At 39.9% G+C, this 27641-nt stretch overlaps 2 protein-coding genes across 2 annotated transcripts; both read right to left on the bottom strand.

The window, feature by feature from the left end:
- Nucleotides 1–685: 685 nt before the first annotated feature.
- LOC102790757 (AN1-type zinc finger protein 3-like) lies at nucleotides 686–14690 on the bottom strand. Its single transcript, XM_006793526.3, has 6 exons — nucleotides 14118–14690; nucleotides 9775–9815; nucleotides 6298–6489; nucleotides 4099–4164; nucleotides 3842–4012; nucleotides 686–3389 (listed from the first exon to the last, which is right to left on the bottom strand). The coding sequence occupies exons 1-6, from the start codon at nucleotides 14183–14185 to the stop codon at nucleotides 3235–3237; spliced, it is 693 nt and encodes a 230-aa protein (XP_006793589.1). The 5' UTR covers nucleotides 14186–14690; the 3' UTR covers nucleotides 686–3234.
- Nucleotides 14691–16320: 1630 nt separating this feature from the next.
- btbd9 (BTB domain containing 9) lies at nucleotides 16321–26058 on the bottom strand. Its single transcript, XM_006793527.3, has 11 exons — nucleotides 25923–26058; nucleotides 25369–25577; nucleotides 24238–24601; nucleotides 23134–23401; nucleotides 22768–22987; nucleotides 22416–22535; nucleotides 21378–21487; nucleotides 21070–21259; nucleotides 20645–20752; nucleotides 20041–20119; nucleotides 16321–18589 (listed from the first exon to the last, which is right to left on the bottom strand). Exons 2-11 carry the CDS (start codon nucleotides 25551–25553, stop codon nucleotides 18383–18385), a joined length of 1851 nt encoding a protein of 616 aa, XP_006793590.1. The 5' UTR covers nucleotides 25554–25577; nucleotides 25923–26058; the 3' UTR covers nucleotides 16321–18382.
- Nucleotides 26059–27641: the final 1583 nt, after the last annotated feature.

Raw genomic sequence — 27641 nt, 5'->3', positions numbered from 1 at the left:
CTGCCTCATCCTAGACCAGGGATGGGCAACTCCAGGCCTCGAGGGCCAGTGTCCTGCAGGTTTTAGATATCCCCCTGGGTCAACACACCTGAATCATATGTTTGTTACCAGGCCTCTGGAGAACTGTAGGACATTTTGAGGAGGTAATTTAGCCATTTGAATCAGCTATGTTGGATCAAGGACACATCTAAAACCTGTAGGACACCGGGACTCAAGGCTAGGAGTTGCCCACCCGTCCTAGACAGTGGTTCTGACACTCCATTTTGCTTGGAGTACAGTCTCAGGGTGAAACCCTCCACACATGGTCAGGAGCTTCCTCGTCTTGATGTCAGTGGCTTCCATCTCCTCCTTTGGCCAGCTTATTATCCCAGCAGAGTGTAGGCGTTGATTACCTGGATCTTGCACTTCCCATTCAGCTGACTACTCAAGACTTGCCTGATCCTCTACAGGTATTTTGTGGTTGGGGCTTTCCTCTTTGTGGTTCCCATTCTGGTAGTGTGAGATATAGATTTTTTAAAAAATATTTTTTAAAAATCAAAAAAAAAAAAAAGGTAAGTGTTTGTAATTTATTACCAAGTTAAAACTGAATTATTGATTCTTAATTTGGATTCCGATGTCAGTGGTGATTTATGTGGAGAAAAATAATTACCAACATATAGTGATCCAACAATAAAAGACACACATCACATCCTCTAATCCAGTTTATTTTCCTCGGCAGAAAATGGAACACGATAAAATTAAAATGAGAAGATAGGACAGAATTATGTTCTTGCGTTTTTATACATTTAACTAAATATGTCACTCTATGCTAGGGTGTAAGTAACTCAAACTGATATAAGGTTAAATAAATTTTTCCTTTAAAAGGTACAGAAAGATAATTTGATTTTTCCATTTCTCATTAGCACTCAAAGAAAAAAAATTTATTTCAAAAATAAAATAAGAATCAGCCAACAAACCCTTTGTCCTTCACTGTTCTCACTGGAGAAGACAGCAGGAGTGGGGAGTGATGAGGGACAGAACAAACCGTGACTTGTGAGGATTAGCATAGTTAAGTGGTTTTTTCTAAAGGCTTTCAACCCAAATCAACTTTTATGGAGTTATTTTGCAAAAGACGACACCTAATTTTCCTGCCGTTCAGAGAGACCTGCTGCTATTTTTCCAAATTGAAAAACTGAAACGGTAACATTATCATCGTATGTGTGATAAAGCTGCAGATTGCTTGCTTTTTTTTTTTTTTTTTCTTTTTTTTTTTTAAATGGAGATTCTGAATTTGTTTTAAATAAACCACAACGTCTTTATTTTGTTGCACTCACACCTCGAGCTTAAAAAAAAAAAAAAAAAAAAATGAAGAAGAAAAACGTCAACTTCTGCAGCATCACAAACTAAACATTGATTTTGGTAGAACAATCCTTTTAGATAAGGAGGAAGAAACATGTAACTGAACAATATGCACAGCACAAAGTCCAAGCAGTCGGACTGAGTAGGCTGATTAGGAGTAGGATTGGAAACAATGACAAAAAAGAAAAACGTATGAGGAAAGGGGAAAACCACTCAATTTCAGAATTCGCATGATATTTCTGCAGCCAAAACATTCATTAGACACCGGAGTCAGTTTGAATCTGTGGTAAGAAAACAAACAAACAATGCCACAAGCAGTGTATTCAGTTCTTAAAGTCTTACAATTGGCTACTTTGACAAAAAGGCAAACAGAGTTTTCAAACCCATCCAACATTTGCCCTTTTTTACTTTAGAAGTTTTATTTGATGTTTTAGGTGGACATTTATCACAGATTTAAACTAAATCATCTCGCTCTCTGAAATAATGTTCTGGATGGCAATCAGTATTAAAAAAAAAAAAATAGTAAAGAAATAATATTTTAAGAATTATATTCCAAAGAGACATCTCAAAGCTGAAAATAAATCCCCAATTTATCCTTCCTACAAAGAGACAAATCGCAAAATAAAAGGTAGTAATATAAATACTCAGTGAGAAGCTATGGAGACTCAGTTATAGTTCAGATATTTGTTTTTCTAAATTAATATATGGCATTTTGGTGAAGAACTCTTCATTTGAATACAAAAATTCAGTCGTCTTCCCCTTTATGTATCAAGAACAACAGTACCACTCAGTAAATTGAAAAACGGGAGGGAGAAGGGAGAAGAGGGACTGCTACACAGAGGATTTATCTGAGTGTCTCTTGTCCATTTAGTGTGTTTGTCTATTTTTTTTTTTTTATTTGTATTTTTCCTTTTTGCCAACAGTCTGTGAGCAGAGGCAGGGATCGGCTGTATTGTCCTCCACGACACCGTGGTTAAGCAGTAAAAACAGAGCTAATCACCGTAACGGCCACACAGGAGGGAAAAAAGAAAAAGAAAAAAGGACTGAACCATGGCAGCGTCCTTGGACTGCATCACATTACCAAATGACACGCTCAAAACCTGCACAAATACACTGTTGCTAGAACCATGCATGAGTACAACTGGTTAGTGATGCTGTGCATGGGTCCAAACACGGGTGGAAGAAAGGGGGAAAAAAAAAAAAAAAAAAAAAAAAAAGAAGAAGAGGAAGGTGGGGTTACAGGTTTGATACCCCGACCCCTTGATGACGACCTGAGGAGTGGTCGTGGGATAGTGCTAGACCCCTCATCCGCGACCAGGTAATGGGGGAAAAAATCAAAATAAAACAAATAACTCTGTAGAATCCAAAAAATCCAAATGGATCAGTTCAGCTGAGCGTTAGAGCAGTTCACTTCCTGTACTGAAAAGAAAGAGAACAAAAAAAACAAACCACTGAGTAAAGAGGAGGAAACCGGGGCAAGGCACAGAAGAACTGTGCATGACATACGACTGACTGGATCCGTCTCTGTGGTGTCCTTCCTCTGAAGACGGGTGGGGTTAAGGCTGTGTGTGTGAGAACATGCGATACTGAACGTAGCTCTGAAGAACAGCCACCAGGCGGCCCCCTGTTGGCCCCGAGCAGAGTCCGAACAGACGCTCCAGGCAGGAAACCAGGACTTCAACAGGGTGGCCTTAAGCTCAGATCCAGAATCGTTGGGTCAGATGCAGGATGTTACAACCACACCCCATCCCCTCCTCCTCTTCTCCCCCCTCCCACCCACCCCCTCCCATTACCCCATTTGTCAATTCTCCTAGACCTTCTTCCATCATCACCACTACCACCACCTCCTCTTTGCAAGCTCCTGTTTTATTGGATGGCTGCTCACTCTGTGGCCAATCAGGAGCACTCCTCCCCGATGCGCTGGCATGAACGGCCCACCTTGCGGTCCAGCTTCACCATCTTGAGGACGGCCTCCTCACGTCCGCGGCCCAGATGGTCGAACAGACAGTCGTGTTGCTCGGGTAGACGGTGGAGCATGCAGAAAACGTAGCCTGGGAGGCAAACAGAGAAGCTGGTGAGGCAGGAAGTGACCCCAATACACATTTTATTTAATTTTACTTTGCCATGCTTATTGTTAAACAAGAACATAGGAAAAGAGACCTCTTCCCTGTTTCTAAAGCAGGTCTGTGCTATTTTCTTTATACAATTTTAAGAGGATGAATGTGCATTACCTGTAATTTGTACATGTGAGTGATTCTGATATAGTTTTCCCACATTATTTATATGCAAACATTTGACAAAGATGCCATAAGCCAAACTCAGTCATTATCCAGCCCCCCTGTTGAGTTTACAGTGCTTATTTATGCAATAAAAAACATCATTAGGGGAACCTAGTCAGTGGAGAAAAAAAAAAAAAAAGACTGAAGCAAACCAAAATACAGCATTCAAGCTTGATGACCATCTTTGCTTATACAGTGACATGTGTCTCAAAGATGATACTGACCACAGCGACAGGATCCCAGTTCCTGCTGCACCAGCTCTAGTTTGGTTTGGCAGCGATAGCAGCGCCGACGGTTCTTCTGCTTGGGCGTCCCGCGGGCCTCTTCGCCGCTCCCTTCTTTCTCTTCTGTCCGTGGTCGTTTCTCTGGTGTCGCCTCGCTCTCCGAGCCCGAGGCTGGAAACAAACACCAGGGTTAATGATTTAGCGCTCAACATGTCAAAGGTTGTGCGGCGCTAGAAGGCAAGAGGAAGAGGCGGTACCTGATTCTCGTGGACGTTTTGTGGGCGTGCAGAGTGTGCCTTGGGCTGTTTCTGTGGACGACACACCTACAGGTGGAGGAATAAAAGGCGAGTGAGACACGACGTGGAATGACCTCCTTCCTTTAACATCCACTCCGAGGAAAGAAAACCTACCAGAAAATAATGCCACATGTACCGATTGTACTGTGTACCATGCTTAAAATAAAAACAACTTCATCATTTGAAATTGAAGCTGAAATGTCAATACTTAAACTATTAGTCATTACATTATTCTGTTATGTTAGATGTTCTAACATTTTTCAGCAGGCCATATATTCACTTCATCCAAACCAGCTTGACCTTTTCAAAAGCCATTAAATGTCAAAACAAATGAAATGAACATTTCAAGGATTTTTAAATTTGATTTTTAGGCAACCAAAACAATATTTTACAAATGATACAAAACAAAGAAGTATGTATGGAAAGGTGCATTTTAAGCTCTTAATAGTGAGTTTAGGAACGATTCTGTACATCACCTCAGCATCAAAGAGCAGACAGACACAGTTACCAGCAAACTCAGTCAAGCGAAAGGTGGGTAAAAATTCAGTTAATGTGCTGGTAGAGAGACTTTGATTGGAGACCAAGAGGAAAACTAATACTGAAGTTTGTCACATGGTAAGAAACATGACCCCAGATGAAAGCAAGTATAACTCTACAACTTAGAAATGTGTTAAGAACAACATTTATCTATATTCTCTACTGCTTATGAGAGTCTGGGTCATAGGAGCAGTAGTCCCAAGCCACCGCCTTCAGTTCTCTGAGGTGTTCCTGAGACAGCTGAGGGATATAATCACTTCAACATGTCTTGACTCTGCCCTGAGAGTCTGCTCCTGGTTGGGTATGTCTGAAACCATTTACCTAGGAGACCTCCAGGAGACATCCTAACAGAGGCCCAAAACATCTCAATTAGCCGTTTTTGATGCAGAAGAGAAACTCTACTCTGAACCCCTTTCTTATATTTAAGCAGGAGCCCAGACAGCATTCAGAGTATGCTCGTTTCTGTCCCAAAGCATCCAACAAAAGATTTAAAAAGTAGCAATTTACAAAATAGATTCTATTAAGTAATTATTGTTGACAATCTGCTATAGACCAACACACACTAATCATCCACAACATTGAATCCACTAACCTATGACGTGAATAAACTTATTATTCTGTTATAATGCAACAATCTACTGGGGAAAACTTGGTTCTTGGTCTTTATTAATAGTCTTTCCACCCTTGTACGTACAGTTTGCCCACTTCTAATACTCTGTGACGGCAGAATCTACCCCAGCAAGGAAAAGAGTTCTGATACACAGCAAAAACTGCTCAAAGAACATGATGAAGAGCCTAAAGTCTTGACCTGATCGGATTAAACATGCATGAAATGCATCTGATCAAGAAAAATCTATAGATCACCACAACTGTCAAACACAAAGTGCTCTGGCTAACGTCCCTACAGGTTACCCCTAGAAGGGAACAGCTGACATCCATAAGGCAGGTGATTTTAATGTTGTGGTTGATGTAGTATAGGATCTGGTCATACAGATCTGAACAGTCAGAGGCTTTTGCAGAGAACTGTGTTTTCTACTCGAGATTGAAGTTTTCCTTGTACCATGTGCCACTTTGTACCAGAGAATTACTACTGCTGCCTTTTCTATGTTTTAAAAGCAAAACCCACAGACAGATTCATCCAGTACTTATTTAAAGACTGAAAAGGCTGCACAGCAGCATTTATGCCTGCACAAACTGTTCCAAACCACAGAGACATCATACTGCTTCATCTACAAGGAATGACATTTAACGTAGTCTTGAGGTCCACAATAGTTGAGAAAATTCCTACATGAGGGGTTTTATGAGCTCTGCAATGAACTTCATATTTCATTATGTTCCTTTGTTTCAGTGCTGCACTCCTGTGTCAGCCATGTTCTGCATCTTCCTGTGCTTGACAAAGAAAAAGAACAGTCAGTCCAGACTCTATCATCACTGCCACAAACAGCTTGCTCTGCATCCATCAATTCTTTGAGAAATACTTAACCGTTAAAGTGAGCAAAAGTTTCAGTCTACTGTGACCATTAACCTTTTGCTTCCACATTGTTAGGAAAGTTTGCTCTCCTGAAAGTCAGTTTTTAAAAACAGAACAGGGTGAGTGTGAAGTCATGGGCTGACCAGGCTTACCTTCCCTCGTGCTGGAAAACACAGGTAAGGGCTCTTCAGCTGACAGTTGCTCGGAGCTTGAGGGCGGCAACAATGATAGGGATTGGCTACTGCTACTGCTCATCTCGCTACTGAAAACTGGCGATTGGCTACTCCCGGTGCTTTGGATGGGCTTGGGGGTGCAGTCTTCGACTGGCTGCTTCTTTTGGACGTCTGTGGTCAAGGACAGCGAGTGAGGGAGTAGACAGGAATGCGCAAAAAAAGAAAAAAAGAAAAAAAGAGGACAGGGAAAATACAAACAGTGGGAGGGACAGGGAAAAAAAAAAAGAGGAGATAGGACATGGTGTCAAACAGACAACTCTAGACTTATGGAGTGTGGTATAGGCACTGTGCACCCCAGATCTCCCGTTATAACATCTGTAAAAGGTTTCATGTAGCTGAAAAATACATCGAAATTAGTGTATAAGAGTTATCAGGCAATTTAACAGTGATATGTTGGAGGTACATATTTAAACTAAAACCATCAAGTCAACCTAAAGACAAAAAAGAAAACATTTGGCGAAACAGTGAGTTAGTCCTCCGCCCTGACAGAGCTCTCATATGTTATTATCTTCTGCCTGACCATTTCCTTTGGTATCCCAGTTTTTCCTGTCTGTCAAACTATAATGCATCGGCTGTTTGGTAAATATAACTGTGAGCAGAGTTTCCCCAAAATCATGTTCCAGAGCGCCTCAGTGTTTATGGCTCTCTCCTCCCATTACACCTATAACTTTTAGCAGAGACTTGAAAATGGAGCGTCCACTGAATTCAGCAATCATCTGACTCTTTCCTTATCGGTGCATTTGAGGAAAGTCAATAACAGCTGACGGTCAGCTGCTTTAAAGATCTGCATTTACACTGTAGATGGAAATGCATCTAAATTAAATTACCAGCAAACAGACAAAACTCTAGGAAACGATTTCATCCCAAAAAGTCAATTACACGATTACTTAAAACAATCAAAGCCCAGTGCACTGATTAAAAGGCATCTTGTAAAAACTGTGCTCAAATTAATATTCTGGCTTTTTAACATGCCACGCTGTATTTGTAACAAATAGTTGCCACCATTTTTAAAAAAAAAAAAAAAAACATATTAAACTTTCTTTCATCAGCAATAATTTACTGAATACCTTCCAAAGCATTCAACATGGGTGCCATCTATGCCTCTATTTTCCTTCTATGGTAATCTTTGATAAGCAGCTTCCACCATTGTTGCATATTGTTTTGTTTTATGGTTGATTAATCTGCATATTCACAGATTAACCAACAATCAAAATAATCACTGGTTGCAGCATGCGCCATCTCCATCTCTCTGCGACTGATCATTTCATGACTACCATGTGTGTATAAAAATAAAATAAAATAGAACTTTAACCTTAAAAAAAACAGCCTGCATGAAAGTACAAACCATCTCTAAACTCCGTTACCATGTGGCTATCAGTTAACTTTACGAAGTGAAATGTGATTCAGTGAGACAAAGATAAAAATCACCTTGCACGACTGAGCTGGTTCTTGTCTTTATTCCACCACCACCACCACCCTCTCCCCGCAGGGGAAGGTGTGGGAGGCCAGCCTAGATTTTACTTTCACCTCCACATGTGGGCTAACCCACTTCTGCTCAGCCTCCATACTTGTGTGTATCAAGTCTATTCTAAGCATTACTGCTGTCTGTGATGCTAGACACACAGCCGGGCCCTCAGGTCCTCACTGTCTACCATGCTCACTGGTTGCTATGACCACCGACAGGGCTGCGGATCACCTTCAACCCTCATCCACCTGAACCAGACTGGAGAAGTCATTGGGACAGCTTAATTCATACAATGACATTTTCAAACTTTAACTGGGCATTTTTCTCTTGTGCAATTATCATGCTGGAGAAAAATTAAACTTTCGATGTTTTAGAAAGCTTCCAAGCAAAACAGTGAATGCAGTAACCAGAGAAACAGACAAAGATAAGTCTGTTTCCCGAATCTGCCCTCAGAGAACAGCTACCATCTTCCCAGCAATTTAAGAAGATTTTATGGAATCTCATCATCCTTTATGGAAGCAATTATCTCCTAACTTTCACCGTTTTCCTCCAAATGGCAAATACATCATTTTGGAGTGAGGCGCTTTATGGGTTCTTTCGTTTTCTGAGAATGACTCCTTAGCATTATTGACATTCCTAACTGAAATCTGCTGGCACACCTAGCCTCAACCTGCTGCTAGCAGTGTGTCAGGCTGTCACTGAGAATGCCTCTGCACGCCAAGAAAAAATGAACATCCAATAGTTTCAGCCATTTATATGTGAGAAGTAAGCAGCTGCAAGTAACTCTCAAAGACAAAGACACACCAGGGAGCACCCAGGGGTGCTGAAATGCATCCATCCGTGCACGGGTATGGGGATTTGAATCTCTGTAGTATAGACTGTTAACTCTGTAGTCAAGCAACAACTGCACAGGTGAAACTCTGGAGGCAACTGATGTTAAAAATGACACAGGTAACAAGCCTTTTCAGTTAACAGGCCTTATACACCAATGCAACTTTAAATCATTTATTGTTTTAACCATTACTACAAACTGAAACCCAGAGAGGCACAGAAACAACACTGTGATTGGCTTTGAGTACCTGCTGTGGGGGCAAAGGAATTTATTTATTTTTGACAACGAACATATTGGGCGATTGTGGCTCAAGAGTTAGGAGTTCGCCTTGTAGTCGGAAGGTTGCTGGTTTGAGCCCCGGCTTGGACAGTCTCGGTCGTTTTGTCCTTGGGCAAGACACTTCACCCGTTGCCTACTGGTGGTGGTCAGAGGGCTCAGTGGCGCCAGTGTCCGGCAACCTCGCCTCTGTCAGTGTGCCCCAGGGTGGCCACACATTCACACACACCAGTGTGTGAATGTGTGTGAATGGGTGGATGACTGGTTGTGTAAAGCGCTTTGGGGTCCTTAGGGACTAGTAAAGCGCTATACAAATACAGGCCATTTATTGAGCCAGCCACAACTTCATTGGACAAAACATCACAACATTTGAGTGAAAGACCACGCGTGTCCTGTGGCCACATTTACAGACAAAACAACCAAAGTGAACATCAGAAGCAACAGAATAGCTATCAGTTCTGTATCTTTTGTACAGCTTCCAGCTGACTTGTACTGACGGACAAAGAAGTCTGGCTCATTCTCCAAGTAGAGTTCCTACTTTCGTGCATGTAAGCAAGACCTCTGATTGCAAAGTAGCACCACTTTAAATCTTTTACATTTGGAGAAAAGTCACGCAGTTGGCAAACATTCAGTAAACTGAGGGATGTTGTTGGCTGCTGAAAGATGTCAGGTACCCAAGGTGTAACAGGACCCATTTGTGTCCTGTGCCTCCTTTGCTATTGAATGATATCCAAATGAAAACCCAGAATACAAGAAGTTCCTTCTACTCGTGTTGTTTATTTCCCCCCACAAGACAAATACTGTGCATTTAGAAGTGACTTACCAGCAAAACATTTGGAGCATAAGTTCATTGTTTTACTGGACCTGGAAAGACAAGAGAGATAATGTCAGTTTTTAACCTCCACAGACCTGCTGTTTGTTTCCACACATTTCAACCATCTATGGTTCAACTTTATGTATAAAAGAAGAAACAATGTCAAATTACCAAATGTGAATTTAATGGGAGTCATCTATATATAAACATCTTTTCCTCCAACAAGTTAATACCTATATTTACTGCAGAGTAGGTGAACATAAATGTGGAAGAATAATACCACTCGGAATTTTTCAACATCTCAAATAAAAATTGTGTCATATCTAGCTCATTAAATCTATGATCTTTCATAATCTCCTCCAAGGTTTAATCTCAGGATTTCAGAAATTGGGCCTTGGCTTCGAGGTAAGACTGAAAGAAAAGGGAGAAAATTGATAAGCAGACAGTTGCTGCACAAGAGGAGCACACGGCTGGAAGAGGGGATATTCTTCCCCACTGTTAAGCTATTGTTGCTGATGAATCTTCTGTCACCCCCTTGATTGTTTCAGCATTACTAGTTTCCTGCAAGCTGCAAGCAGAGAGACAAACATTTCATCTTAAAGGTAAATTACGCCCATCTGGCTTTACATACTCGAGTAGATTTCTGTCGATCTTTCTGTAGTCAAAAAGGGGAAAAAAACTATGCTACAAATTCACTAATATTTGGTTCAAGTTCAACAATAAGTAACCTGCTGTTACAATGCCCAAACCCCCATTTGAATATGCAAACTGTGCATATATTGTCAACCTAAACTTCAACCTTCATTTGCTGTTGCATGCCTCAAAGAACGGCTGAGACTGACAGCACGGGTGGCTGTAGCTCAGGTGGCAGAGCAGGTCAGCCACTAATCAGAAGGTCGGTGGTTCGATCCCAAATATCCTTAGGCAAGATACTAACCCCATGTTTGCCTACTGGTGGTGGTCAGAGGGCCCGGTGACGCCAGTGTCCGGCAGCCTCGCCTCTGTCAGTGCGCCCCAGGGCAGCTGTGGCTACAATGTAGCTTGCCATTGCCAGTGTGTGAATGTGTGAATGACTGAATGTAGTGTAAAGCGCTTTGGGGTCCTTAGGGACTGAGTAAAGCGCTATACAAATGCAGGCCATTTACCACTGGAGTCCATGATAGTGTAATGCTTGCAGATTTTTACCTTACAGATATTTTATTGTTCTACCTACAAACTAGCCAGTCCCATTTGTTCTTTGCCTTTCATCTTTTTGATGGCTGCATAGTAACAGCCTAACTAAGAACTTTCAACAAAAACACAAAAGTGATTTTACAAGCTTTTGCCATGAATAGTCAAGATTTGAATAGACAGAGAAAACATTCTTACAGAGTTTGAAGTGACCTAGATGTGACCTTAAGGTTTTTTTTATTGCAAGTCCATTCAGAAGACAATCAACAGTTTTAAAACTAGTCATTTGAATCTTTTCTTGGCAGTTGGTAAGACCTTTGCCACAGGTGTGTCTTTCCCTCACCTTCTGGGCTTCTCTCCAATGTCCATACCACCACAATGTCTTTGTTCTCAGCCATTTCTGTTCACACTGAGTTCTTTCAATGGTATACAAGCTGGAACTTGGTGGGGTATTCATATCATTGTTCCTACAGGAGCTAGGTGACTAATACAGAAGGACAAGCCTGCACAGACTGTTTATACTGAAAGCAAAGAGGTGAATGATAGTACCAGACAAATTCAGTCGCTCTAAGCCAAAAAAAACCCCAAAAAACAATATGCAATTTTGAGACAATTTTAATATTTTCATCTAGTCTGTAATAATGCTTAAATCCCTAAAAGCCTGAAATTTTCCAAATAAGATGGCTTCTTTTTTCTTTGCTACATAAACCACACAGGATAAAACAAGCCTTCTACAGACAAAATATACTTCATTATGCTCCCAGGTGACACTTCAAGGTGGAGACAAGATGGGAAAGCTTGATTATGTCAGCACAAAGGCGCCACAACCAAGTCAAATATTTTGTTTAGGTCCTCAAAACGCAACTTGTTCATCTGATAGCAGCATGCAGAGTAGGAAAAAACAAACAGACTGATAACTATTCCGTCATCTTGAATCCAAGAACAAGGCTTTACTCAAAGACAAAGTATTTTTAAATCGATTACCTCATCCTCTTAAATCCTGTTGCTCATAAGAAGTGATCAACCTGTACATTAGCTACTCTGAAGTATCCACAAATTAAAGAAACTTAAAAGCAATGTTTGATATGATTAAAACTAATGTCATGCAGGCTGCACTTTAGCTGTAACATATCTTGTTTGCAGTTAATCATTGCTAATCAAAGGTATTCTCATCAAAACTCAGTGTGAGATAGGTTTGTCTGCAGTTACAACCAATAATAGCTCATTTAATGCCATTATTAATGATTTATTTTATTATTAACTGAAGTTACTTAGCATGTTTTACTGAGCTTACTACTGGACTTTATAAGCTCATGGAGCCAACCTGTGCAAACAGGTGATTTCCATTGAATAGCGCTGCCTTATCTCAAAGAAGTAATCAATGAAATCACTTGTGGTTTGACTTTTTTTTGCTCAAGTTAGTGCAGGTTTGGACCCAAAATTAACCGATGCCTTTAAATCTTGATGAGCTGACATCTTAAAGGACATATTGGTATGAATAATATTGGCAAACCTGCATCAAAGTGCAGTATTTGTATTTCGATAGTTTAGTTCCTGGTCTTAATTATCATTTTACCTTATTTATATATTTGTTTTATGGACTTATAATAAATGCAAAAATGTTGTTTCCTGGAATAGTGTTGCTCACAGCTCTCATTTAATTTTATTTCTCCCCTGTTTATTACCTTTAACTTTTTAAAAACCATTTTACTGTCCTCTTATTGGTTTTAATAACCACTTTATTAAATATCTGTTTCTTCTGTGGATTTAACATATACATTTTTAGCCTTTTTTATTATATTATTGTTGCTTTTGCTTGTTTTTAAATCTATAGTCGCATTTCATAATCATTTTATTACTTTGTCTGCTTATATTTGTCTATTGATTTAGTTTTATATCATTTATGTAGTGCTGTGCTACAGACTCTGTAGTAGCTTAAGCAGTATATTGTGCAACCGACTGGAACAAAGTCAGTCTTGCACTAGTTAATTATTCAGATATTTTTTTGTTTTGTTTAGTTTTTGTTTCTTTGGGGCTGAGGGACACCAAAAAGAAAAAAAAAAAAGAGAATTTAAACAATGTAAATATCATCAGTAGTGACAAGGTGAAGGTTTGCACCCCATATTTTTAGTAAGATGTAAAATCCTGCAAATAGTTGAATAAAACCTTGAAATCTTTTCACAAAGCCTTGGCTTTTAGGGACATGTGCTGAGAGCCAGTAGACCCCCCCACCAGGTGTTATTCTGAGCTGAGGCAGGCTGGGGCCATAAACACACAAGGCTGCCATTCATGTCACCTGACATTGACAGGTGGGTTACTGCCACCTCCAGTTTGCTTTCTGGACAGCAGAAAACGAAGGCAGCTGGGGAAGAGGGGCTGGTTATCAAATGTCAATTCATAAGACTATGTTCTGTATTGATATTTGCCTCAAAGCAGGTGAAGACAGGAACAAGAAATTATCAATACTTCTGTAATGTAAAGGGGGGTGGGGGGGGGGGGGGGATTATTGCAGTAATCTAGTCATACTTTATTTCCGTCATGTGGTGGAATGAATTGCATGCGTTTAATGAGAAATAACTAGTCACTTCTATGGTTACTGCTAAATACATTTAAAAAGGTTAGTCATTTTTCCTATGGGGTAACACAGGCGAGATCGGTGAATCACATCCGGTATGCAACACACATACACCTCTTGACAAGAGCGAATGTAAAGAGGGGCGTTAATAAACGACAAAATAAGTTTAACAACACATTTAAATCTTAAGGTTAAGAAAAGTAGCGTGTTAAATATTTAAATCCAGCTTTCCTTTGAGGTGGTAGACGAAAACAGGGCAGGTTTAAAAGGAACCTGCTGGCAATAAATCATTTTCTATGTCGGGTACGTCATCTCCTGGTTTCAAAAATAACCCTAAAAAACGGTAGAGCACGGTCGGAAAATAACAACCGGCACTACAGGAGACGACAAAGAGTGTGAGAGCTCTAAAAAGGGGGTAAATTAAGCTAGTTTTCAAGCTAGGAGGTTATTTATTAGCCAACTTCCCAACCCCCCACCCTCGGCCTGTACAACAGAACAACAACAATGGGTTTGGACTAGTTGAACCCGTTTAGCACAATTCATCCGGATTTACCTTTCAGTTCAAGATAGCGGGTTTAATCCGGTTTCTATCAGGTTTAACACTTACCCCCAAAATCCGCAGGGACACCTGGGAGGTAGAGTCGGAGGTTTGCTTCGTTCACTAGTGTCTCCCATGACTTCCAACACACACACACAAACACAGGCACCCACACGCGCGCGCACCCACACACACGCACACACAAAAAGCCGATAAGGAAACGCGAGGCTGGGGATGAGTCCGGGGCCTGGTCGTTCAATGAGAAAAAGCCTCCAACGCTCAAATTACACAAAACGATAGCTGTCCAATTCCTCCGAAAGTCCACACATGGGTAATAAATAAATAAATATCGCGTCGGCAAACTCGCTTCAGCCACAAAAAGCCTTCCGTTAAGTCAAAGGAAACGGCTCAGTTTGAACTGGAATAATTGAACAGCACTCAAAGCAATCAGCTGGATGTTCGGACTTTACGACCGACAAACGACTGGAGGGGGGCGTTCCGGTGTTTCAGTCGACACCAAAAAGCTTAAAATGAACACCGCCCGTCCACCTATACGAATAAAACACAATTATGGCGACGTTAAATGTGTGGGAGGGTGCGAAAAAATAAAAAATAAATAGACTGAGCGAGGCCTTCCCCTCTTGACAGTTGAGGACCACCCCTATTCACACGTCGCTGGTATGAAGTATGCTAGGCCGGAAACGCGTCCATCAAAGCAGAAATGTCAATATTGGCCAACGAAATGATGGTAAAACAGTATGAACTAACACCGCTACTACACGGAAAACATCCAGAATAAACACATATGCCAACATTTCTGAGTCGCCGTGTTTACTTTTCTCTATAATCCTGAGTGTTAGTATTGGAAAGGCATGTGTACAGCGACTACTGTACAGTAAGAGTAAGCCATAGATGTACTATAGAGTAAAGCAAAACAATGAAGCTATGTACTAATACAATATCAACACGTTTTAAAACTACAGTTAACACTCTATATATTGTGAATTGTCTTTTGAGTATTTGAAAATGTGGTATATTTAAAAACATTTATAAGGGAATAAGTGAAATAGCAAAGTAAAAGCAAATTTTATTCAAGAACCTCATGAAGGTAGCATCAGGACGAGATGCCTTAAAAACATCATTTCTTTACTGTATTGTTTTTCATTGTTAAATGCAGTTAAAGATTGCATTTACTGAAAATGATCCCCAATATATAGTGCACTGTGCAAAAGTCTTGAGCAACCCTCATTTCTTTATAACTGCCTTCCACGGAGTTACCTCTATTTTTAGGTGGTCTTGAGCAATATCTCTCCAGGATTTCTGAGGTCTTTCAAAGTTTTTCTTTGGGCATTGCCTGCTTCTGCACTCAGTCCAGTCCTCGCACCTGACAAATTTAAAAGGAATGTTTTGTTTCTGTTTTTTCAAGCTTAACACCAACCCATGACTCATTAAAACACAATGACTCTCTAGAGATGACAACATAGCAAAGAACCAGTTTGGAATTTTATCATTATCATACTAGCAACCTGTTGCACTAGTGTCACCCATGGCTGTCGCAAAGACACATCAGAATTTCCCATTTCTTTAAATGAATCTACAACAAAGGCACAAGGAAAATTTTGATTGGCAATATATATATATGGCAATATATATATATATATATATATATATACATATATATATATATACATATATATATATATATATACATATATATATATATACATATATATATATATATGTGTGTGTGTGTGTGTGTGTGTGTGTTTGCTAAAGCCTCATCAGAGACATTATCTGTTGAAGGGCTGTTGTCAAGAAACCAGAAAAGGCTGAGGTATGCCATATTATACAAGCCTTATGGAGTGATGGAAGGTCAGGAGAGAGTTACAACATTATCTATTAATTTATCTATTACCCCCTATGTAAAACATAAGGGAGAGTCTGTCATGGCCTGGGGCTGCATTTCAGCCAGTGCTGATATTATCAAAACTGATGAAATTCTAAACGCAGAAAAATATGGTCAGAATTTGATCCATGTAATATCACCTGGAAAACAACTGATTGGCTCAACATTTCAGCATGACAATGATCCCAATCAGTAATGGGATGGCCTTCCCAGAGCCCGGACCTCAGTGTATGATCATCTTGACAGAGAACAGAACGGAAAGAACTTTCAATGTCCCCCCAAAAGCCATGAGAATTTTCTTGAAGACTTAAAGAAATTACAAGAAAGCTGCCTAAGAGAGTTCAGGATGTGTTAAAGAATAAATATTAGACACACCAAATATTGACTTTAATGCTGGTTAGAATTGTACAAACTACGTTTTTACCTTATATTGCTTTATTTCCTACTTTCATAGCAAAATAAACAAATGAGGGGTGTCTCAAGACTGTACTGTTTCACAGTAGTGTATATACTGGTTAGTAACAGAGTCTGTGGTCCTACGAGCTGTAAAAACTCCTTGGATGTAAGTTTCCTACCAGCTGGAATAAACAGTGCAACTTTTCTCACTATCAAAAACAAGACAATAAAACTTTTGATTTTCAAAACATGACATTTTAAAAAGTTTTATGACAATAACATCTTCATAGGCAGCCGTACACATTAACTCTGCCCACAAAGCTGGTGGGGCATCAGTGCCCATTAATGTTACACGATTATCAATCAGCACCATTTGGTGTGTAACAAAAGCTCTCAATACTTAAAACCAAAGGTGGACTTATTGTATTGCTTGAATCAAAGAGCTTCACTGTGTGTAACAGCAGCAATTCTGACTAGCAGGTGTGTGTGTCACCCTCTTACAGAAACAAAAATCAACAAACAACATCGGCTTTTTTTTGTTTTTCGTAATCACATTTTTAACAGGCATTGAACACGAGGCAGTGAGATGCAGTCACACATTGATGGTGAAAATAAGTAAAAGTACACATAAAGTTAGATAAGGTATGGAGAGTACAACCTGAACAAAGCCCTATTTTTGTTCTCTAGTTATTAAGGAAGACTTATCAAACTAATGGGTAGTTGTCTTACATGTATTGGGATGGTTAAAGAAAGCTTACAGAAACATCAGTGAGTCACCTAAGGTAGATAGGTATTTCAGGTTATGTAACAGCAAACAAAGGGTTTCCAACAAATGATTTTTTTTCTTCTTTTTAAATAATGTAAAAGTGCAACATCAGGACACAAAGAAAACACAGCACTGACACTTCATTTAAAAAAAATGCAAAAGAACTGAAATCTAAAACAACCCAGAACCACAAAGATTTTAAATTAATTTAACATAAACAGCAAGATACCAAATCCAGCACTCCAGTACTCTACTTCAGTCAAAAGACCCAAGCTACAACCCTTATTTCTGTATACTTGAGTAAAATAAAGTGCAGATGGAAGCTGCTCATGTGTCTACAGTATAAAGTTAAACTTCAGCAGCCCAAGTGCAGCCAAATTTGGTCCCATTTTTCCCCCCCAAGCTAATTGATTTCCCTAATCGTGTGTGTGCGCCAACCTATTCAAGTGCTTAAAATATTAAATTAAGACACTCAGTTAAATCTCGGTTCGTTTTAGTGAGGTCATTATTGAGGTATGAATTTTAGCTATAAAAAAAAAAGAAAAAAGGTCACACTGCAGAGTTTAGATTGGGTGTCAAAGCCTGCTATCAAATACTCCACAGCTATTACTTAATATGCAGATAGATAATTGGATTAAATGCCATTTGGATAGAAATGCCACCTAATGCATTAGCTCGACAGCTTTGGCAGACCTTTGAACTATTTACTTCCAAAGTTTGAAAAAATACTTAACTTCTACTCTGTTAGCTGTGATGGTATGAAAAGTGAGTAGAGTCAGTTTAAGACAGTTTCTTAAAAAAATAGCTTAACAACAGTACTTTCATTATTAATTGTACGATTAATGCATAAAATTCAAATACCACCCCCCCACCATGGACTTACTGCTCCTTGATAATACAGTATAAACATGTTTCAGTGTGTGCCTAACCTTTAGAGAAAGATTTCACCTTCATATTTTTTTAAAGGATAAAACTTGAGTCTTAGTTCCTAAAAAGTACCTTCATATAAACGCAGGAGATATGATATCTAATGTTGAGCTTCAAAACTGGGAAGACTGGAGCCCTAAATGCTGTTGCTACCAATACACCAGTCTCTAATGTTGCACATATGACAGACGGACTATGGATTATGACAAAGACGATCGCCTTAGCAGTGTTGTTGTAGCAGTGATGTCTGAACAATGAAGGCTGTGCAAAATGGCGTTCTGAGGTCCCCCCCGCCCACCACTCTCCTTCCTCTCAACATCTTCCAATAAGGGGACGTTCTTAATGATGGGAAGAGGAAGAGGATGAGGAGGAAGAGGGCTGGGTGGGCAGCAGGCTGTGTGTGCGTGAGGGTCGTTGAGGTCGCTGCTGCTGCTGCTGTTGCTGCTGCGTAGTAGCTCCAGAATCAGAAGAATCCAAACCCGGGCTGCCTTCACTGACCTCGGTGTCCAGCTGTGCCGGACACTCAAAGTGCACGCAGTGGAACACCTGCAGAAAGATCAGGGTTAAATATGTAAAGGAGAAATCGATACACAAATGACTGTTTAACTCAGATACTGGACAAAAGTTAGTCTAATATAATAGATAATTATGGGAGTGACAATTAGCCACTGTGAGTTAACCCCTTTGTTTTTGGTTTTGTTTTTTTAAACCATCAGTCCGGCGCCGGGCTCATTTTACAATTGCAAAATTAAAACAGTTTCAGAAAAAACAGAAAATGAGCTTTACGGGCAGGGGTGCACATAAGTGGTCCACAGGTGCAACCACTTTTCGGATAATACGTGCTTCTTTTCCGGTTCGGACTCCTTCTGACATGTCTTTGGAGGTGGAGGAGCACCAAAGTAATTGCTTAAAGGAGCTTGCTTCTTCGACATCTTTAAGAGTTCTAAACAAATGTCTGTCCTCCTCCAGAAAATCTTATGTACGCAAATGCACGTTGCTTATCTGGTGCGCATCTTTTATTTTGACAGCGAATGTGCACCCCTGTTTATGGGGACACTTGTTTTATGGAAGCAGCACAAAGCACTCATAAGGTACTACTGTCTGAACAAAGACAGAAAAATCAGCTCCACCTACATGTTACCATGTGCAATTCACGTTACTGTAACTCCTCAACCTTTGGGCTGGAGAGAAAATTCAAATAGTTCCTGGTGTAGGTGGCCTGTATGATTCTTGGGTTATAAAGGGTTAATCATTCAATTCTGGCTGTTTCTCAGATGTTATGGAGCCACCCGCTACTTGCCAGATCTTCAGCCCCATCAGATTGCAGCATCCCTCTCTCTCTCTCTCTCTCTTTCCCTCTCTCTGTGACATGACGAGATAAAGAACCAATGGCCACTAACCAACACGACTCTGCGGTGCCCACATCCATAAAATGGACAGAAAGCTATGTCCAAGTAAACTGGCACATAACCACCCAACTCAATGTCTAACTGTTTTCTGTAAAGGTGTGAGGATGTTAACTATCGAGGAAGAAGGCCACCGCTGCTAGCACTGCGAAGTTTGCCACACTCGACAAACTTGTGGGGGCGACGTCTGTATCAAAGGCATAATCTGACTTTGGGAGGAAATCAAACAGTTTCAACTGGCTCAAAAACACACAAAGAACATTAGCAGACAGTGTTTAACCTCAACTATTAGAATGTGCTCAATGTGGATCTTTTTTTGTCTTTAATTAACATGTAAATTAAGTCAATTTTTTACACGGTGCAAAGGGAATTTTCTTTTCTCGTTTCTTTATTAACTTAGCTGATTGTATCAGCTACCTTAGCCACCCTGTGATTTTTGAAAAGTACTTGCTGTACAATTACTTGATTAAGCACATCTTACCAAAAGTTTGTTACAATGTAAAAATAACTTTCGGCTCCTCTAAAGCTAAAGCATTAGAACAAAGAGACAGACGAATGAACACAGACGACCATTTCAAACCATGTTTTCACCTCATTAGCGGTGTTATGAGTCCCAACAATACGGATGAAGGAAGCAGGCTGCTTATCAAACTTCAGTGTCTGCCATGATCTGTAAGAGAAAGCAATTAAAAACAAAAGAACATAAGATCGATCCTGATTTATCTCTGGTTATTATCAAAGTTTCCAGAGAAGACCCTGAAAATTTTCTATGGACCTCAGGATCTGATTCATAAGTGTTGTTCAAGGTGACTATAATCAGACAGGCCTTTGAAAAGTGATTGTGAACACACAAATCAGCAAGCTTCTCTGCTGGGGTCGAGTTCACGGATTAGTCAAATTATGTAACAATGAAAAAATTTATAGCAATCAAGAGTTTTTATTGAAAATAGTATTTGGAGCAGGTAACACTGAGGTCTTAAAGGCCTCTCGTTAAAGACTTCAGGTACATTTATTTAAACAGAGGCCGACTGCGGATCCTTCTTTCAATAATGCAGATTAAACATGTTCTTTAAAGCCTTCATTTATTATAAAATAAAGGCTCTGATTCCATTTTTAACCATTAAAGACACTGGAAGAGCATCAGTAGCTTAAGGTGTGATTCAGAAAGTAAGGAAAGAAGAAGTGAACCACTTACCGACAAGCTACCCTGGTGCGGTCAATCACTTTTGTCCACTGCTGCTGGTTGGTGGAAACTTCAATGTAGTAACTGTAGGAGCGCTCATCGCAGTCCCACAGCAGCAGCCTGAACACATTTGTCTGTGTTAATGCTATTTTACCACAGATTTTTAAAAGACTCCAATGATAAGAAGCTGTTGTTCATAACTTACAGATATTAGGTACAGTACATGCAGAATAAAATTCTCCAGCTCTGATCTCTCCAACAATTATTTCTTTTTCTTGTATACGATTCAACAGAAAAGCTTAGATAAAAGTGTGTCACTGGATGGAAACAAACACTTTATTGTAGCTGTGATGGAAACGTTTGATTTATTACAAGTAACACAATAATGACTTCATCACAGCTGCTGAGATTTGAACTCAAAGCTAGTGCACACTCACCTCAGTGATCCGATAGAATAGGGCTGAGCTAGCTGGATGACGATGGCCCCAGAGCCCAGCTGATGACAAGTGTATCCCGAGTCCCAGTCGTAGTTGCGGGTGTCACCGTTGAGCAAGGCATTTCTGCTGCGACTCACACCCTCGATGACGCTGGCGCAGGCAGCTATAGTGGCCACATTCTCACCGGGCACTGCAAACATTACGAGCAGGGTTAAAGGCTTAAATTACAAACATGAAACCCTTTCTATCTACACAAAGACACTGCAAACTACACATGCAGTGCAGACTGTCAGTATTTTGCTGCTTACCCACAAGTCCGTTCTCCAGGGTGAACGAGCGGTTGGTGAACATGCATTCAAAAGCCACGAGGTGGAAGACCTTGTTGACCGTGTTGTGTGTTCCTACAATACGAACATATCTGAAACACACAGGAAATGAATGAATGAATACATGAATAACAGGTTATATCTAAAAATCTTCAGATAAGCAAAAGTACACCGACACTTTTTATTGCCTCTTATGTTTTTACACCGCTTTCATTTTATTAATGCTCATCATCTGATTCCAGTGAATTTTATTGTATTTTATATTAATGAGACAGTTTTCCATCAAAATGCCTTTCTCTACAGTGAAGCACATTTAGTACAATTTGTATTTTGTGAAGAGGAACAAAACTTCTTACAACATGGCCATGTAGCACAAGAACACAAATATTAACACAAGCATTTGTTTTACAAAGTACCAATTAAATAAACAGTCTTTTGACAACTCAGTTTCAGGTTTCTCTTTAGGTGGTGATATCAATTTCAAACAAGCATATCACTATACTTACTTATATTTTCACTTTTATGGTGAATTTAAGATGCTTAGAGGAAGAATGATGGTGTAATTCCCATTACTGGCAAGTTTTAGTCATATCTTCTGACATCCATTTGAATGTTTTGGCTCTATTATCTTTAAAAGGCATGGCAACACATTATTCAAAATCAGGAGTGTCAGCAACTTCACGTCGGTGCGCCTGGGAAGGACAGACCAGCTACTGGCAACAACACTATTTAAACTCAGCCAGCTCGAGAGGTATGCAAAAATACTTATGCTTCTGTCATCACACGGGCAAACAAAGCGGTTTGTACACCGTGGAGATATAATCTAAATCAACTACATGTAGCAACCCAAATACACACCCTAATTGTACACGAGATTAAGGCAAGTCATGACAGAGCACAAATAAGCCCCTTGTGCAAAGCCAAAAAAAATGGCAAAAATGGGATGGGATTTTATAGCTTAGGCCAAGGATTAATAAGCACTGGTATAACTGGAAGCCATATGATTTTGGTTTGGTTTACCTGCAAACCCGGGGTGTGAAGTACAGATTCTGCCACGAGCGGCAGAGATACTTGGAGTGGTCAACAACACGCACCCAGTCCAGCTCATCCATTGACACCTCGATGTAGTATGAGTAAGACCTGTAACAGTCATACAGGACACTAAGTATACAAAGAGCCTCAGATTTAAGAGGGAGGTTAAAAATACAAGTGCATAAGAAATCAGTTTGACTCTATAATGTGCTTTAAAATACACATTTTGGTCTTTTTTTATTAAGAAGCAGCACGTCTATGTAGTCAGCTCTAATTGGCCCACACTCTGCTTGGACCTTTTTATCGTTTGTTTTATCAGGATGAGCCGAGAATATTTTACCGGCTGTCTCTGTCCCACAGCAGCAGGCGGATGTGGTTGATGATGGACGGTTGGCCCAGTTTGACCTGAATCCCAGCTCGGCCGTCCTCTTCGATCGGGTGTCTGGAGAAGCCGTGGTCCAGGTCGTAGTTCTGGGTGTCTCCGTCGAGCAGCGCTGACTTCAGCTCTCCTTTCACTACCTGAGCGCCGTATTTCATGGTGGCGATGTTCTCCTCAGGGACTGAAAACCAAGATTTTACACCATGAACGAAAGCACAAATTAATGCTTTCAAGAAGCAGATAAAAAACAAAAAATATTCACACATTACAGTTTTTAACTGCAACTTGATGTGAACACTAATCAAACAAAGGACAAAGAAGACTGACTGAGCATTCCCCGGTAGTTGAGGTCCATATTGCGGCTTTCAGACCGGGTCTTAATGGCGTCCAGCAGGTCATCTGGGCTCACGAGGCCAGACGGTCGCACCACGTTCAGCATCTCGGTCAGAGTCATGAGGGGCAGCCGCACTGCAGACATCACCTCGTAAGTGTGTTCGCCATCCTCATGCTGCCGGCACCAGCGGCACAACGCTTGGAAGATCTCCTTCTCACTGGCAGCAAATGAGTCCCTCCTGACCACAGTCAGCAAAGCATTCTGCAGACACAGGTAATAAATTATTCAAGGGAAGGAAAACACACCAGAAAATTCACAAAATGTAGTGCGTATAGCTTATCTTGTTTAACCACATTTTATATTACTGTAATGGCTTTTTTAAGTTTAATCTGTAAAAAAGTAACTAAATTAAAAACTAACTGCCTTTAAGAAGATTCGAGGGGGTAATTCACCATCATGTGTGACCTTTCTGGGCTAAATTATGACATCACTGTGTAAAAGAGAAAAAAGTGTGGCAGAATAATATAATAAAATTAATAAATATAGGGGTTTTTTTTTTCAAACTAAAATACAAGATGGTTAAAAACAGATAGAAGGCAGCTTAGTACTCATTTTACAATCAGACTGGTCAAAGAACAAAAACCAGGAAGATCAGAAGCCCTTTGATTATTTATTATGTGAATGATTTTAATAACACTGATTTTCAGGACTGCAACTTTCTTCTGTTTTAGGGTTCTGATGGACGCAGGAGTCTACATGTCTCTTTAGGGTTAAGTAAAAAAAAAAGTTTAAGCCTTTAACAAAATCCTTTTTTTAACTGATAACTTATTTGATTTTACTTTTCTCAGCCACACACACTTCATTGTTATTCCTGCATATAACATATGTAGCTGTTTTTATGTGAAAGTGACAACACTTTTCACTTAATATATTATTAGATAACAGTTGCCATTTGCTGAGCAGTATTGACTGTCTTTTGTAGCTTCTGATAACTACCACTAGACGTCACTGCATCTACATTTTTAAGAGAAATAAAGACTAACACAAGAATGAAATAATAGCAAAACCTACTACAATTCTTCTTCCATCACTCTTACCTTGGAGAGCGTGAGGAAACCTTCAGAATTTAGCACTTCAGGTGCGTGTCTGTCCATGTAGGTACAGCAGGCTGCAGTGAGCGCGCTCAGAGAGTACAAGCTGGCCACGTCAAACACCAGACAGACATTGTTGGTATGCAGGATGGTGCGGAGGAAGTCAGATGTGGAATCCTCCAAAGGCTGGAGCCCGTAGCGGTGAGCCAAGCCCAGGAAGTCCAGTAGCACCTCTTCCCGGGCAGAACTGAGGCTGGCCCGGCCCGTGTACAGGTAGTTCAACAGCATTGAAAAGGCTTCAGCCCGAGTCTCCTCCAAACACACCTCCGCCTGCGGTTGTGACTCTTTCATCCCACCGTATAGCAAGGCCCTAAAGGAGGCAGAATATACAAAAGTTTACATTTTTGTTTTTTATTATTTTTTGCCATGAATAAAACCGCGCAAAAAACAAAAGATCTAAATTCTGCTCATTGAATGAGATGCACTTTAGACAGATTAGATAGTCCTTTACACCAGCAGGATTCGATGGCAGTAGGGAACATAAGGTCTCTAGTTAAAAAGAGGAATGAGTCGTGGAACTAGTAAGAGATCAAAGTGACAATCGGGAGTGGAGTATGTTATGCTACACCCAGACCACAGTGCCACCATGCACAGTGTCAATAAGATCACAAGGACCACAAAAACATGGAAAAAGATGCCAGTGAGGCCCCAAGAAAGATGACTTGGACAATCAACCACTGTTGAACAGGCATTGTTCAGTGGAAAACATATTTCACACCTTATACAAGGTGGAAAAGCAAAAATAAAGTGATGCTACAGAGGATTAAAAAAAGGTATATTTTGTATTAGACAGATTTGGGAAAGGAAGCTTTTGAATAATTTAGTCATTTTAAAAAAATAAAGATATTTTTTTCCAACTAGGAGTTTGAAAAAACTTGGTGTTGTAACATGATCAACAGGGTGAAACAACACTGCGCTGTCTTTTTTTCTTTTCTTTTTAAAAAATTTGCTAGTTTGTCATCGTAACTTGAGTTTTCTTCTGTTAAAATGAGTATTTACGTTACTCAATATCAGGTGTTTTAGGACTGGAATTTAAAAAAAGGCGCCAATCTCTGGCTAAGAGACATTTAACTTTACCTGAAGTAGTGACAGCGAGCTGCCAGGATGACCCTGTGCGCTGGGAAGCGCTTCCCCTCCACGATGAAGGTGACATCGCTGTACTCCTCTCCGAGCACCAGGGCTCCGAGCTGCTCCGACAGCAGGTGGATGTGATCGATTTCCGACACGGAGGCCAGTGGACGCAGAGGGTGACTGTTGCTCATGGTCGACGGCTGTCAGAGTTACATCTGGCACAGGAATGCACACGTTAAAACGAAAGCAAAACAGGCAGTGACGGAAAAAAATTAACCTTATATTAGCTGAAGGTAAATGCTAACTAGAATGCACTGAAGGAAAATGGCTTCTGTAATCAAACACCGCTGACGTCAAATCTCATATTTTTAAAGTGCACGTTAAAAACACTCAGTCAGCAAAGTAAAACGACAGCAGTGAAAATACGATGTGAATAAACAGCTAGCTCGGCTGTGTTGTTTACAGCCGCTGGTGTCGCGGATATTTGACGCCTTGACTAATCGTTAGCTCGAAGCTAATTAATGTCTCTTTTCTCGCTTTAATCTGTGTTATAAACTTACTGAACAGCAACCATTAACTCCGGTATTGAGATAAAGTCGATCTCAAACACACAGTCGTTGTTATTTTTTCCAAAATGCAGGAAAAAATCAGCCGTTAACCCCCTAGCTCTTCCAACATTACACCAGCGGAAACCTCTTCGGGGGCAAAGGAAGAAACTTCCGGTTCAGTTAAGATCGTTTCAAAATAAAGGCTCCCAACAAAGCGTGTGTATCATCACATTTAATAGTTTTATTTTCATATACTTGACAGTTACATTTTTAAACATTTTATTTAAAAAAAACGTATTGAAAAACAAAAATCATGAGATCATACTGTACATGCATAAATACTCAAAAAAACATAAACACAAATACTGAAACATAAAAGATGCAAACTTCTAAGGAAAAAAAGTAAAATAAAATTATCAATGCCAATCACTGATTCTAAAATAAAAATACTACATAGCAGCAAACTTCAGGGTGCACGGATTTATCGACTAATTCGAATAAGTTGATTATAAAACACTGTGGAAAAATTCTTTGCTTTGATGCTTCCTGTAATGCACGGCTATGTGTGCCGGTGTGTAGACGTGGGCGTTAAACTCACAGTTGCAACACAAACGCATTCAGGAGCATGTGAATAAAACGAGTGTTAAACAGAAACACTGAGAACACACCAGCATCAGTAATGATGACGCGGCCACAGTTTAACGTGGAGCTGGAGTCTGTTTACACACCGACAAAAGCAAAGAGCCGTTACCGAGACAGTGAGCTCAAGCAGAGTGAAAAACGTGTGTATAGCGTCCAAAGGGAACTGTGTAGCTGCTCCATCCATCGCCCTTTATTTTACACGGTGTAAAATCAGCAGTTAGCCTCCAGAAGTTGTATTAAAATATTTAGATGAACTGTTAACTTAACTTAGTCTGATATATGTTTATGTCAAGGACTGCGCTGGCAGACCGTGGCGATGTGGGGAAATAGGACCCAAAACTCAGGACTCTTCAATGCAGACAGTGTTTTTACTTGATATTATTTATATATGTTTTGCATTTAATACAATGTTTTCTTTATAAAAAAAAATTAAATTTCAATATGGCACATAAATACAATCAAAGGGTTTTGTTGGCAGGGTCTTTGTATGCAGTTAAACTTTAAAACATTGCATTTTCTAAAGTGTAAACCAATGAGCAGTTTATTCTGAAAGATGTCTGTTTTTCTCTCTTTTGAATAATTATTATTGGCCATTAATAAAACAAAAGCATTTCTTATCCGATCACTCGATTAATTGATGGAAAGATAGCTGCAGGCCTAACATACTTTAAAGCTAATTCTGAGACTTTTAATATTAAATATTACATTTTAGTAATAGAAATAATAGAATAAAATAATAATGGGCTACAGAATTTCAAACAGTCTGACCATAGTCACTAATTTTCATGATCTATCATAAGTGACCCTGTGAATGTGCATTCTGTAGGCTGTTCAACAACAAAGAAAGCAACTAAGGCAATAATTGACACATTTGATATTGCTGTGTTCATTTTAGGCATAATGAGGACAGATGATAAACATATCCCCTATGAATTCCAAATTTAAAATGAATATTAATCCACAAAAATTATGCTATTTTACCTGCAGGTGGCATCACAACATGCTGAAACAGACATACAGCTCATTTCATTTTCTCTCATGCAAATGTCTCCAAAATAACAGAAAGGCCTAATCTATTTGTAGCGTTAC

This window comes from Neolamprologus brichardi, chromosome 15 (assembly GCF_056152115.1).
Source record: "Neolamprologus brichardi isolate AB-2024 chromosome 15, ASM5615211v1, whole genome shotgun sequence".
NCBI classification, from domain to species: domain Eukaryota; kingdom Metazoa; phylum Chordata; class Actinopteri; order Cichliformes; family Cichlidae; genus Neolamprologus; species Neolamprologus brichardi.
This window is presented reverse-complemented; position numbering and strand designations above follow the sequence as displayed.